This window comes from Lepisma saccharinum, chromosome 26, assembly GCF_977018435.1.
Source record: "Lepisma saccharinum chromosome 26, izLepSacc3.1, whole genome shotgun sequence".
NCBI lineage: Eukaryota > Metazoa > Arthropoda > Insecta > Zygentoma > Lepismatidae > Lepisma > Lepisma saccharinum.
The window spans coordinates 7,440,090-7,456,048 of record NC_139254.1 but is presented as its reverse complement, the minus strand read 5'-3'; the positions used below and the strand labels follow the sequence as shown (position 1 = coordinate 7,456,048).

The 15,959-nt window shown below is 39.6% G+C and overlaps 1 protein-coding gene across 3 annotated transcripts in view; it reads left to right on the top strand.

Moving 5' to 3' along the window:
* The window catches only part of LOC145979458 (uncharacterized), a 111,461-nt gene that overhangs the window by 89,175 nt on the left and 6,327 nt on the right, over nt 1–15,959 (top strand). For all 3 annotated transcript variants that reach the window (XM_083112364.1, XM_083112362.1, XM_083112363.1), the window contains 2 exons: nt 7,093–7,152; nt 12,758–12,933. In XM_083112364.1, coding sequence (XP_082968490.1) covers nt 7,128–7,152; nt 12,758–12,933 — 201 coding nt within the window. In that variant the 5' untranslated portion in view covers nt 7,093–7,127. The remainder of the gene's footprint in view (nt 1–7,092; nt 7,153–12,757; nt 12,934–15,959) is intronic.

Here is a 15,959-nt window from a genome sequence, read left to right as displayed (position 1 = left end):
AAATTATATATGTGTGTAGTCTAATCATTAAGTTAATATAGGACACAGAAAATCTAGAAATATTGTTCAAATACTTACAATATATTTTCAATATCTTCCCATTCATAGCTGAAGCCGAGAGAAAATATTCTAATTACTACCTGCTACTTTTACTTCGGCTCGTAAATCAAATGAAATCATTTTACGCCTATCTGTTCTTTGTATTCTGTGAATTTAACCTTTATCAAGTTTTGAGTAAAATAATTTCTACAGTCTACATTTTCACTCGTCGCTGCAAACAAATTTTACAAAGTAGTTTACCAAATTTCAGAAAGGGGGGGGGGGGGGAGGATAACGGCAATGCCCCTGGACCCTGTCTGGCTACGGGTCTGGTGTTCGCAGTAGAACAGTGTGTTGCTATACTCGCGACCTCGGCGTCGAACGTGACATGTTCCAGCAGTGCCCTGGATTATTGGTTGTTTACGACATATTCTTATGGAGCCTATACCACGGAAAACCTATTTCAATGTGTAGGGGGGGGGGGCAAAACTAGCAACATTCTGAAATCTCATTTCATTGGCGATGTGGCTTTCAGTTCCCTTCCTAAGTAGTGGAAATCTATTGCAGTTGGCAACACTTGCAGACAGGTGTGCGACCGGTGGAGTTCCTACTCGAAGCAACTACGTCATGCAGAAGGAGGGGTCTGCAGTTGATGGAAAGAACGAACTGAGACCTACTAGGTATCGTAAGATTGCGGGTACCCGCCGGGTCTACAATGCCTGCCAGGAACGATCTGTGCAGGTGGGCATACAAGCTGCTCAAGCGAGGGTGTTGCGCAGGTTGCATGGTATTTTAGGAGCGATGTCTCGCGAACGGGTCTGCTCCAGGTCTTGTGCAGGCCTCTGACCACGCCATGAGGCGTGGAGTTAGGGCCCTACACTTTATTGATCACGGCCGAAAGTAAGGGGTGATGTGATCAGCACCATGCCCCTGACCGCCTTTATCCCTCAAAGTTTCCACCAGGTACCCACTTTATACGACGCTGGGTGGGCACCGGAGCCGCTTGAAGAGGTGGAAAAAAAATCCCGGTTCTTCCCTTTTGGGGATCGAACCCGGGGGTCTTGCACGATAGTCAGACGAAAAATAAAAATTGACACGTTCTTTCAGTCAAAAGAACACGATTATTTAACTAAAACACAATAAAAATGATCACATGAAGACTCGAAGCATTCACGTGATGCCTCTCCAGGTATTGGGTAATAATCTTTCTGTTCGTTCGTTGGTCAAATAAAATTCAAAGTCAAGTTTTCACTAAGAGAAAAGAAGTATACTATACTTCTTAGCAAAATAATACCTATGTGCATAAAATCAATTTCAATAAAATAAATAACAGCTTCTTACCATTCAACTTGACCACTCTTTAAAACTCAAAGCCCGAACCAAAAGTCAAGACAAAACACAATCGTAATTCCCATTACAGGAGCTCTTACAAGGTATGAATATACAGGTCAGTCACTATCCTGACTTTATCAGTGATAGGTCTAAATATTAAATACGACAAGAATCACATACTAAATAGCAGAGATTAAGTTTAATAACAATAAACATTTGTACAACGAGAAAGGTAATTAATAACAATAAATATTAGTGTAATGTTAAAGGACGTGTCAAAATAAATCAAACAATCAATCACCTTAAGATAGAAACATGCACGTAGAAAGAAATTGAGGGAGAAATATGAAAGTTAATGGTGAATGAGACAGAAAAGTCATACAAAAAGTGAAAAGTAAATGAAATAAACGAACCAGGAACAGAGAGAAAAGGAAGATGAATGAAATATAGGGTGGCCATATTATTTTGACCCAAAATGGGACATCGCAAGAAGGTCAGTTAACCTGCCCCCTCCCCCCTCGCTTCTGAAAAATAGGTTAGGGCTAAATATAAAATTATCGTTATTAACGTATGGATCCCATAAATACATCAAAGAATAATTGAAATATGATCTCCTGTTGTCAAAAGGTATTAATTATTATAATTTCGGTATAACTCCTACATAGTGCTCTCGTCTTAACTGATCAACTTTTGATATTAGCCAGACGCTAAAGTTAAGGAGTGCCAGAAGTATTCAAGAATCACTCTTCTTGTCAACAACATAAAACCAGGGTTGTTAAAGGTCCAGGAATTTTAATTAAATTCAATTCCGGTCCAGGAGAGAAAATCAGGAAGAGTAAATGGGTTCTGGACCGTAAATAACCTTTTTATCTGTAAGGTATTTAAATTCGGTCCAGGAACCTATTTTTCCGATCAATTTAAATACGGTCCAGGAACCTGTTTTCTGAATGAATTTAAATTCGGTCCAGGAACCTTTTTTCCGAATCAGTTTAAATAGGGTCCAAGTTCCGTATTGAAATGAAACAATACGCAACTTGAATCGAATACGGACCTGACAGCAAACAATTATCCACTTGTGAGCATGAAAGACTAATCCAGGTGCTGGCTGTCACGAGAATATAAGGTACAAGGTAGAAATGGGCGAAACGCAAACGCTGCAGTCACGTTGCCCCTCTCCATGTAGCCCCATTCTCTCGCGCGCTTTCCTTCACTTGGTTCTAGCAGCACTGCCCTTCCCTGTTGTGATATCTCCTGGGAACACAGCAGCCTCACGTTACGTCATCGACGGCTCCTATTGGCTGCGGTTCCTGGATCGGATGCCTGAGCAACACGTGACGGGTTTGTTTGAACTCAATGTTGCTTCACTAATATAGTCCATTGCGTTATGTACAGTAAGTAACTCTTCGACAGGGGAGTTTTTGAACGTGTCCCACGAGAGAACAACAGCGTTTTGATTTATTCCCTGCGCTACGTTTTCTACAACCGCAGTGTGACATTCTAATGTAAAACGTACTCGCGGACATTTTTAGAAGGCAACTTTTGATCGGTCAACACTGGGCCAGGAATTGTAAATAAATTCAATCCCGGACTGGGAGAGAAAATCAGCAAACGTAAATGAGTTCCAGACAGTGTGTAACCTTTTCATATTTTAAGCATTTCAATTTGGTCCAGGAACCTTTTTTCAATGTAACAATACGCAACTTGGAACGAATTTAAATTGTGCGAGAGAGAGAAAGGTTACGGTAAAGCAGCGAAACCCAATAAAACCCATTAGAATTTATGGGTTTATGGACCTTAACAACACTACATAAAACTCCCCACATGTCTGACACACAACGCGAGATTGTCTTTTCAGTTTGTGTGAAGATGCAGGAATTTAAATTAATTCTTGCAGGTTTCTATTTAAACTACACCTACTCTTCTTTGTCATTCCTATTCATTGCTGTACAAAGATCACAACACACGCAAAGCAGTTCAACTGTCTACTCGTATATTCTCGACGACAACAGAACATTTGATTGTTATGAAGTGTTTGAAACAGTAGAGCTGTTTTGTCACAGTGTAGCCATAGCGCTAGTTTAAAAATTCCATGAACATTTTCTTTACACATGAAATGTCTCTCAAATTTAGATTTCATTTTCAAGCTAACTTCTCGACTTTTATAAAATGGGACAAATAGTGTTTCTTTTTAATAATATCGACGGGACGACCGGGTCACGCCTCTGAAGCGGAACCTGTCCCGGTCAAAACGGGACATATCGTATGGGCACCCTAATGAAATACGATGTGATGGAAAAAGAGGAGAAAGCGAGAGAGATCGCGACTAGTGTTGTGCGATATATCGTCCAGGCGATATATCGCGATATTGAAAAAATATCGTCCAGTCGATATCAATTAGACAATATATCGTCACGATATTTGGTGATATATAGCCTATCGTATCAGTGATATATCATCACGATATTTTTGGCGGTATATATATTGTCGGCGATATATCGTCACGATACCTGGCGCAATATATCGTGTTGGCGATATATCGTCACGATATTTTAGCGATATATATCGTGTCAGCGATACATCGTGACAATATTTGGCGATATATCGTCACGATATTTTAGCGATAATATCGTGGCGGCGATATATCGTGACAATATTTTGTGATATATCGTCACGATATTTTAGCGATATATATCGTATCAGCGATATATCGAGACAATATTTGGCGATATATCATCACGATATTTTAGCGATAATATCGTGTCAGCTATATATCGTGACAATATTTAGCGATATATGGTCACGATATTTTAGCGATATATATCGTGCCAGCGATATATCGTGACAATATTTGGCGATATATATCGTGGAGAAGATATATCGCCGATATCACGATACCAAAGAAATATCGTATCGTATCATCTCTGATATCGGGCCTCCCCCATGGCGCAGTGGTAGCGTCATTGCCTTGTAATCAAGGGGTCCCGGGTTCGATACCCGGTGGAGGCACAAGTGGTTCGGATCCCACTTTAAACTGTAGGTCCAGTCCCGATTAGCCTTACTGTGCATAAAGTGGACTTACAACACCAACTCAAAACCAAAATCGTATCATCTCTGACGATATTTACTTGACGATATATCGCGATATCAAATATCCGATATCATCCATCCCTAATCGCGACACACACAGAGAAATGAAGAGACAAAGGTAAGTGACAGACACAGAGATAACAATGAGAAAGGAAGAGAAGTGAAAAAGCAAGACAAAGTGGGAAAGAGAAGGAGAGAATATAGAGAGAGGGAACGGATGAAAGAGAAAGCAGAACAGAAAAATAAATCACTAAGACGAGGAGTAAGCCTGAAAGAAGAGATAAGACTGAGAAAATAATAGAGACAGCTAAAAGGAGGATGCAAGGATGTCTTCGCCAACCTATGCGACGGAGTGGTTAGCACATGCGCTACGACGCCAGAGGTCCCTGCCCAGGCATCTTCATTTTTGCGATTAGCCAAGAAGTGGCAAAAAAGAAATGAAATCAATAAACAGACCTGTCTTCGATACAAAAGCGAAAAAATCTTGACAAAGACCACCATACACGAACTGACAAAACTACCAATACTCTCGAACGAAAACAGATTCAGTGGGTTACATAGAAATGGTTCCACAAACCTAATTGCGCCCGTGTTATTTACATATTTAAGACCAATCTTCCTTGATAAATTTTGACAAACCCGAAATTTAGCTGGTAATTGCAATGTATGCTTTCAACACTCAACAATTCTCAAGAAATATACACTTTGACGCAAAAACGCAATGAATGTAATAAAATTGAGCTTGGCACTTGAAACATTATGTACTTTACTGCAAAAACAAGGGACGAACGCTTGCACACTTACGTGCTGCCATCTATTCATAGATGTCTTAAACAGTCCCATTGGAGGAACGTTTGACAGGGAGTGGAAAGTGAAAAAAGAACTCACGCATTTTTGCGAAACACACTTCAAAGAATGCAGGATGTTGAATTGACTGGGAGTGGTAGCTTTTTGCAGGAAGAAGAAGATTCGTCAGGTGTAGGAGGATCGGCTTGGACGCCTCCTCAAAGGACAAATGTTAAAAGGTTAAAGGACGCGCAGCGTGCAGCATAAATCATAGAAAGGAGGATGAACAGTTAACATGTCTTGTCGGTGCGCTATGCCGTGTGGCGACCTCGGCGGAGAAAGTCCGTACTTCACTCTCACTCTTTTGGATCAAAAGGGCATTATTCCGAGACCTACTTACCGCTTCCCAGGAAACATTCTTCTCTGCCGAATTGCCTTGAAATCTCTCATCCTTCAACATTCTATTCGACTTCCGTGCTTACCCAAGGCTCGTACGTGCAGGTGGGTCAATAACTGGTAATGAACATGCATTGGCAACAGAGTTGGAGAAGTTACTCCAAGGAAAAGGAACACACATTGTCTGTGTCGTAACATTCACAATAGAACTAGTAAGCATGCAACTATTGATTACTCAACTTATCGGTACATATAACATGTTTCTCGTTTTGCCTTTAAGTCCACTTTATGCACAGAAAGGGTAATCGGGACTGGGCCTACAGTACAAACTGAGTTCCTAACCACCAGGTGACTCCACTGGGTACCGAACCTGGGACAATTTGATTACAAGGCAATGAGGTTACAACTACACAATCGGGGAGGCCCACATCTCACGTGTCTCTCAAACGTATTTAATATCAGTTACAACAAATAATAATAATAATTGATGAAACTAGTGATTTTTGTAAGTGAATTTGCTTAAGTGACAAGTAATAATCATGCAAATTAAATAAGCATATGTATAGACATATCTTATTTTTTTATTAACACAAACAATTATAAGACTTTACTTTTCAGGAAATAAAAAGCACTGGATTTATAGTGTATTACTCACATTTTACAACCTACCGATTCGCAATTTATGTTCAAGAACTGTTATGAGTAGACGATTCATATGGTGATGAGATGGGTGAAGAGATTATCACAAACACACATGGAACCCACAAACACAAGCGCCACAGAGGGTTATCCTGGTTGCATGTCCAGGCGTCAGAGCTTCGGTAGCCTGCAACACTGCAGTTACCGGATGTACTACATGAAAGTAAGGTTGACTTTGGTCACTTTCAGCGAATATCACCCTTGTTGTACCCCCTCAAAAGGTATCGAACTGTTGAACTTATCAGTATTGCATTATTAACATAATATACATATATGACACTGTATTGTTGAAAACAAAGGCCATGTTGAACTTCTATCATTCTCTTGTGCGTTGAAAGTTGACAATGTATATATAATTACTCTTCATCTGTACTTACCAACTGTTCCCTAAAATGTAAAAGGAACGTAACGATTTAGTATTTTACTGTGTAATCAATTCTTATTGGTTGGGAGAGAACCTTTCAGTGCTAGAATTAGAAAAAGTAACAAATTTCCTGGGTTAGTTACTCGCAACAGTACAGGTGGGTCAATAGCGGATGGCGGACGGGTACTGGCTCACGAGAAATGACGTCAGCAGAGGTAGGTATTAGTATGAGAAATTTCGAGGATCAACCACTCGCTGGATACGTACGAAAGGCATTCAAGGGGATTTTTAGCATAGCAAATCAACCGTGAAAAGTTGCAATGTATAATCTCTAAATGAAACAAGCATTTTGAAGATCGTATTAACTTCTTTCTCCTTTTTTTCCCCAGGACTCCAAGTCAGTGAGAGAAGTAGAGAAGGTGCCATGAATATTCTCCTACACATGCTAGGTAAGTATCCACGCGACTATGTATATAGGGACGCTGTATTATTTGTGATTTTTGTTGTAAAACTTGGCAATTGGAAACCGAAACTCTTATTTATTCTGGACAGTCTAGAAGTCATACATCCAACCAGGGGCATACAGGAAAAAGGGACATTTGTCCCTTTGCACCAACCCTGTTACGATATTTTAAAATTTGACCACAAATTCGTAACTAAGCTTCAAAATACTATTAGTTTACTATGAGTACTACTAGTAAACATGGTTTAGTAGTTTTTTTTAAATATTATTTTTAAAGGGAGAGTTTCCTTATTGTAGATTAAAATACGTCAGAACAAGCTATACCAGTGGTTCCCAAAGTGTGCGCCGTGAAACGCTAGGGGCAACGTGAAACGGAAAAGTTTGGGAACCCCTGAGCTACATTATAATGTTAAACTATCTCCTTCCTATCGCGTATAAGTATGTATTTGTAGCTATTTTTTCTCGCTAACCAAGATTTACTTTACCTTTAGGTTGCAACCCCCCCCCCCCCACACACACACACGTCATGCTGTACGATTATCGCTGACTAGTCCGTACGCCCCTGGTTCCAATTCCTCGGGGACTGTCTCAGAATTTATGTCAAACTGCTCAACAAATCCACTGAACATGTATTGAGTCAATACCTTCTTATATGCAAAGCCTGAGCAGGAGACCTTTGCTAGATGCAAAGTCATCATTAGTGGTAGGTGATGGATCACAACATGGTATCAGCATTGTAGTCACAAAATGTGTATTTTACATGTTATCCGTACACAGGAATAAATACTACGTCTACGTTAGGTCAATCTTCAGTTAAATTATTTTGACTGTGATGCTGGTATTGTGTTGTGATCCACAACCTACCACTGATGACGTTGCGTGAAACAAAGGTTTTCTGTTAAGGCCTTGTACATAATAAGTAGGGAGACAAATTTATGGTAAATAAAAGCTGAGGAGAGCGGTAAATAAAATGTTAGATCAGCGGTATAAACCAGCGGTGGAGAAAAAAAAAATTGGCACACACTTTTTCATCATGAGAGGAAACAACATACAAAGAGCTATACGTTGATACACTACTTCATTTTTATATACTGTACACATACACAAGTACTTAGCTGTCCAACCAAAAAGAAAACATCAACACAAAATCACTTCATTTCTAAATTGCATATCTCAAGTGATTTATTCATTGTATGTATTTAAAGGATATCCTTGCTGTCCAACAAATAAAATAATCACCACTGCACGTACACATGTTGAAAATCACATGATGATAAACGAAATTCATTCATGACTGAACACAAATGACACCATTGTTTCCCTTGATGTGCAGGAACAGACTAATTTTATCGCTGCTACAGCTAGCAAGTTCAATGAAACTGGAAGTTGAGTAGACATTCGGGGGAAGAAAGGAATGCAGCTTGACAGGGAGCGAATTTTTCGAAATGAGATTATGTGCAGGGAAATCCCAATTTGCAGCGTCTTCCTGATGTGATCGAAGATAAAACGTTCTTCAGCTGCAAGTGGTAGGAAACTTTAGGCAAACGTTTCGTTACAAATCCACAGTTTGCGCGCACAACCTCGATTGCCGGTTTTTGCGTGTTTTGTACTTAATTTGATGATATTTCACGGTTATTTCGCGAAAAAGCGTTCATTTCGTGGAAAGCACACATTTCGCATTACTTCGCGAATAAATCTCATGCATATTTCATCATTGTGGGTGTAGTTACGTGCAGAATGTTCAAAATTGCATCTTTTTTCACATTTCGCGATTTCGCGCATCGCGAAGATTCAATGTCCCTAAAAATAAAGTAATGATTTACAGAGTTAAAGAAAGGGAGTTAAAATAGTTTTTGTCAATATAAGCTTACCTTACGTATACTAAACACATGATAAATAATATATTATCTCATGTAGCCTACTTCAAGCAGGGCCGGATTAAGACGAAATTGGGCCTCATGCTGTATAGTAACTGTATAATAAGTAACGCTGTGTCTAGGCGTCCGAAATTGGGGCCCAAATTTCATTCTAATATTTTTATTCAGGTTAATACAGCAAAAGAAAACTGTTCAGCTTTCGGAAAATTCTCGTCTGTTTTCATCTGGGCCTATTTCAGGAATGGGTCTAATGCTGCAGGATCAATAGCACCCACCTCAATCCGGCCCTGACTTCAAGTGATTTCCAGGCCACCAGTTGGGTACCAATAATTATTTTTTTTTTGGCCTGGTGAGGTTACACTTGCCCCCTTGTTTCCCTAATGAGTACGCCGTTGCTATTTTATACCTTATTCAAGCAAAAGTATTTTAAGTTCATATCCAAAATATGTTGAGAGAAAGATAAAATGTGGAAATACAGTATATATTCAAATCCATTTTGTGAACGAAGTGTGTGAATATTAGCAACGAAGTATTCGAAGTTACCAAATATTTACTCACTAGATGGCAGTGAATGATGAATATGTCTTACTACATTGCAATCAGTTGTTTTTTACAATAATACACCAATTTTGCCTTTACTTTTTCATAGTTAATTATAGTTTATGCATTTGTTGCGTGTATTAAAATAAATATGCATTAATTTTAATGTGGAACTTACCAAATTTCTATTTGTTACGATTATGTTGAAATAAAACACATATTTTTGCTTTCAAGAAATGGAGAGGCTATATACAGGTAGTTAAGTGTTCTGTAAGGACGTTAGGAAAAACTAACACTATGGTTGAGGCATTAAAAACTGGAAGTAGTGGTAACTCTTCCTTGACGTAGTTGTACGAGGGTAAGTCACAAATTATCTACACTTTTGCCACAGCTTTTCTCAGGTTGGCCGCACTGCCTTCAGCTCTTGTGTGGTACAAGGTTGTATTTTTGTGGTCATGTGGCCGAGGTTTGAACTTAATCGCTCCATTTTCCTTTTTTTTTACAGAGTGAACATGGCCGCTCCACTTGCAGTGTGCACCAAAGAAGAACAGCCGTCAGTGATCCAATTACTCTGGTCTCAAGAAGTGTCAGGGGTTGAAATTCGTCGCAGCCTATCAGTACAATACAGGGACAGCGGTTTATTGCGTAGAATTGTGTATGAGTGGATCTAGAGTTTTATAAAATGTCTGGACAAGCGTGAAACACGAAGTGGGAGCAGGACACCCATCAACCTCCACCACTGACAGGAAGATTCAACAAGCTCAAGAGGTGATTCTAACGAACCGACGGAATCGATTGTTACCCATCATGCGAAGAGATTATTCTGACATCATCAGATGTACTGAAAGCCTGCGATGAATTTCAACCCCTGATACACTTTCAGACCAGAGAAATAGGATCACTGATTGCTATTCTTCCTTGGTGCACACTGACAGTGAATCGGCCATGTTTACACTGTAACAAAGGAAAGAAAAATGAAGCGATTAAGATCAACCATCAGCCACATGACCACAAAAGTACAACCTTGCAGCACACAAGCGCTGAGGGCAGTGCGGCCAACCTGTGAAAAGTTGTGGCAAAAGTGTAGATAATTTGTGACTTCCCCTCGTACATAGTTTGCCGGCCGGCAAAGTAAGGATTTCAGATACAGGAACACATGAAAGTCACTTGGAGCGAAGTCTGGAATGTAGGGAGGATGATCAAACTGTACTCAGATAAATTCGTGATGAGATCTTGCATTGCGGCGGCAGTGTGTGAGCGGGCGTCGTCATGAATCATCACAACACCCCGGCTTATTCTGGATCTCACGATGCAATTTTTAAAGCGACTCGCACCAGAAATTGATTGTGGAGCCTTGAACTTTGAAGACGATGAATCTGCTTTCACTCTGCTACGATTCACTCAATTTGCAAGAAAATCCCGTTTGAGTGAAGCAAATCACCCCGCAGTTGGGTGCCAACCGACTTAAAAACGCCTCACACAAAGTTTTTGCGATCCGAGCAACATTTTCTGGCCATGCCACGAGCGTGTTTATTTTTCCAATAAGGGTAACATGTCTGCAATGTAGGTACCCCCCAAAGAAAAACGGGACTGTATGAGATAAGGTAGTGATGGACACCAGTCTGCAATCTAATAACACCAATAGTATACGGGCACCGAAATGTAACAAGACAGGATACGGATCAAAATCTCTTTCATCTCTGGCAATCAACTGCCTGTAAACTGGAAAAGGACACACTTTGACAAATTTAAACAACAGATTAGGACATTAATCTATGAATACTGACACCGTGCCTCATTTACCTCATTGCCTACTTCACATATACGAGGGGAGAGTGAAGAGTTTAGAGCCTCAAAGGGAAGTGGTGTTTGAGCTACAGATTCTCATTATGATTTCTCTACATAATCTCTATAATCAAACCCAAGATCAATGCACTTATGCATTCTGTGCTGCAATTTGTTTACAGTCATCTGGTAGAATGATTTGTCCCGAGTCTCACACCAGTGAATGGCCGCCTTCGTCCGTGTGGAAGTGACGTCCTCGAAGTGAGTTCTTCATAGCAGGGAAAAGATGGAAATCTGACGGAGCCAGGTCGGGGCAATAAGGTGGATGGGGAAGTGCGGTGAAGCCACACTCGACCAAAGCAGCCTGTGCAGTGAGGCCGACAGAGGTACCGAATCGCGGCCCTGTCAGCCACTCTCTTCTCTGATACTTCATTCATTTTCAACCTGACAAAAAATAGAAGAAAACATATGAATTTCATAAACGTTCGCACAGAGTGTCCTAAAATTCAAACCTTACATCCTCCAAAATATTAACTACCTAGCATCACTCCTTCGATGTGAGGCTAAAAAAACGTTTTCACTCTCCCCTCGTACTATAGTTGGGAATCTATTTATATACATTTCTTTCGTATGTTCAATCATATACATCTGTAGTTGTCCACGTTTGTATATTCATAAACTATCACCAATGACGGCGATTAGGGAAGCGTAGATTAGGGAGCCCCTTTGTTTTTTGCACCACAGTATGACTTCTTAATGCTTAGCCTTGTCTACAAGAGAAACTGCCCTTGCCCCCAGTTTTGGCACCCAATTGCCGCCACTGACTGTAAGAATATTGCAGGGCTAAAAAGATTCATTTATGTAGGGCAAGAAGCTTTTTCTTTATAGTTAAAGAATCAGTACAAACTAAATTGTAATAACTGTAATCCAACTAACTAACTAACTCTCTACTCTTCTTAAACCCGAAGGTTTATGGCTGCAGCAACAGAAGCCTTCCATCTGTCCCTATCCTGAGCAAGATCTATTGAAACTTTTCCATTCCTTACCGATTTCCTTTAGGTACATGTCAACCTTATCTCTCCCATCTTCATATTGGCCTTCCTGCAGGTCCATTACCATCAGGTTTCCCAACAAGAATCCTGTAAACTCTCTTTTCCTCTTCCATTCGTGCCACATGGCCTGCCCATCTAAGCCTTCTTGATTTAATTATTCTAATAATATCTGGACATGAATACATATTATGCACTTCTAAACCATGTAACTGTAATCCTACTGCAAATAATAAATAATAATAGTAATAATAATTTCAGTACTCATGCTGCATCATACGCAACTTCAGCGAGCGTTTGAAATCAGTTTTGTTCTGATGGTTCATCTTTCTCCCGCCAGGTGTCACGGTGCTCGCAGCATCGAGCGCCGCCCAGCGACGACCGCCGAACTACAGCCTGGACGATATGCCTGTCACCACCTTCTCATGCAAAGACAAGATTGTAGGTGGCTATTATGCGGATCCGGAAGCAGATTGTCAAATGTTTCACGTATGCGTTAAGATGGCCGACCACGATGTAAGTAGTGACGTAATAATTAAGAAATAAAGCTAAACATTTCCTTGAGTAGTTGAGAAGTTTCCTACAAACCTCATGTTTATCCATTTTTCAACTTTCTTTATTAACTGAAAATAAATTACGTTGTTCTCAATGTTTCTGTACGGCCTTTGTTCATATAATCATAATGGTAAGGTATAGGAGGAAAATTCACGTGGTGGGCCTAAACCCCCCTCCCACTGCCTTGGGATGCGTGTTCCAACATGACACTCATGTTTGTAATAGTGTATAATTGGTTGGCAATGATGGTAATTTTTGTAGTTATTATAATTACTATATAACTGCACACAAGAAACAAAACAGGGTCTCCCGATGGAGCAGTGGTAGCGTCGTCGCCTTGTGATCAAAGGGTCCCGGGTTCGATACCTGGTGGGTATCACATAGTGGCTCGTATCCCACTTTAAACTGTAGGTCCAGTCCCGATTAGCCTTACTGTGCACAAAGTGGACTTAAAACAATTGAATCAATCAATTCAATATAAACAAAACAGTACTGATGCAACATTAATAGATAATTTTGTTATTTTTTATTAATGATGATATTTTTCCTTTGTAATGATAATATAACTGCACCTATATAAACAACAGAGAAAGCATGGTTCAATAATAAAATGGTTTCTTGAATTTTAGTGATAAAAGAAATGTGTGGGCCTCAGACCCCCCTACCCCCTCAGGTACGTTTCTTGTATGGCACGGGTAAGCTAGAGTTAAACGTATCAATTCAAAAAATCAAAAACAATTATTTAGTTGTCAATTTTATGATAGATTCACAACTTTTTTTGTGTATAACAGAAGCAACAATCCATTTTATATTGTTGTACAGGGTTATTCAAAAGTATCTGATATTTTAATCAAAGAGCATTTTATTGCCAAAATTGAGAGTACTGCTGGAAAGTACTCTAGAATAGTACTCAGTACATTTCAATGTGGTGGCCCTGTAATTGTAATTGAAGGCATACACCCACCTCTCTTGCGTAGACCGGAACACTTGTTCTAACATAGATGGCGTAATCTGCCCTGATGCTGCAGCTGTTCGCTGTGTATGTTGCTCTATGGTGTTCATCCTTACTTGGTACACCCTAGACTTATTGCAATCCCAGACAAAAAAGTCTAGGGGAGGCAGGTCTGGAGAGCGAGCTACCCTAAGTCTTGGCGAGCCACGGCCGATCCACCTTTCGGGATAGGTGTCATATCAGCGAGGCAGTCCCGAACGATTCTGGCGAAATGGGGTGGTGCACCATCTTGCTGGAAAAACAACAGTGTATTTTATCCCACCCTGAACACCATCCATTAGCAATACAAGGAAAATGTCAAGAGACTTTTGAACCACCCCGTATGACCTGATCCAGACCTTTTTTGCATATAATTCGTGGCCTTACTACAGACTTTTCTTTGGTTTAGCATCATTTTTAACATTCGCGCACAAAAAGCAATTTCTGCTGCCCGTAAGACAACTCAAATAATGATATTAATTTGTCTCACTTGCACGGACTCTCCTATAGCAAAACTACTTTGTCCCCTCTTGTAGCAAAGCTCACCGACAAGGAAATAAAGGCTATGTTACACGGTTAATTTATAATGCGTTACTGTGCAATTGTGCAATAAAATGCCATTATTATTATTAGCAGTAGTGGTAGTATAGCAGTAGCAGTAATAATAATAGTAGTAGTAGTAGTATCAGATACGTTATTATCCTCAGAAATCAAAACGGAGGTAGAATTCGGTGCTAAAGCATTTGTGTTGAAACAAAGTATTTGAAATAAGGTGGGTGACCCTGATATCGCAATGCTAATGTGTGACAATTTCTCTAGCCGCCATTTTGAAGAAAATGAAAACCATTTTTTAAAAAAATCGTTCTCAGGCTAACGGACGTTCATAAAAAAATGTACATTCCCCATGAAAATAGTTTTACTGATCCAAAGAAACGAAATTCCAAAAGTCTACCTAGTGGCCATATTAGGAACATGTGCACATAATATGGCCACCCTTGTTCCATGTTTCAGTTTCATAGTGCAGTTCTGCTAAAATTAAATAATTTTGGTGTAAAAGGAATAAATATGATACTAAATCATCCTTTTTGTAATTCAAAAGTGGATTTAAAACAGAATTTTGCATTAAAAATTAAGTTGTTTACAAAATTGACATTACAGTTTACTTATTTCAAAGCACAAAAATGTGAAATAATTCAAGAGAAGAGTACAAGACAAAAATGAGATTGTTAAAACAAATTACTGGTCGCAATTGGGACAAATAAAAATGTCTCTGTCAGCAGCAGTGAGGCCAACACACTCTTCGTGGTAGAAAATGACAAACACTGCAGTACCAACTTCCAGCTTCTGTGGGTTGTTGCTGTTTGTTATTTGGCTTGTTGGTCAACGGCTGTTTCGTGGTTGGTCCCTGTGACCATATAAGGAGCAAGTCAGCTTTGACGAATATCGTCTTATTATGAACAACTCGTAAAAGATATGCCATCAAAAACAACACCAATCGAAAGAGCATTAAAAACTACAGAGAGTACGATGGTTTTCATGAAAACAATCCTTGCGAAACGTGCATAAAATAAAGGAGACTTACCAACGAAAAGCAAGAAGAGCTCACACGGAAAAACACAAAACAGGCAACTGACGCCATATTGCTCAACCTGGCTGGATGAGAAATGATCACGTGACACATTAGGAGCCCCCTCACTGGATTCTGATGCCATCTAGCGGATTTTTTTCTTAGCTAACTCACAATAGGGGGTGGCCATATTAGGAACATGGCCATAATAGAAGCATCCACTTCATTTCATTAACACGTTCAATTTAACATTAGTTAATAATGGAAAATAAGCACACAAACTGTATTTTCGAAAGTCACAAATATAATCCTTATTATCCGTACATATCACATGTATAACTTTCATGTGCAACATGTGTTTGACACATATGCAACATGTTAACACCAAATTGTGTACGTATTCAAAGTTTCTTTAATATATACATACAT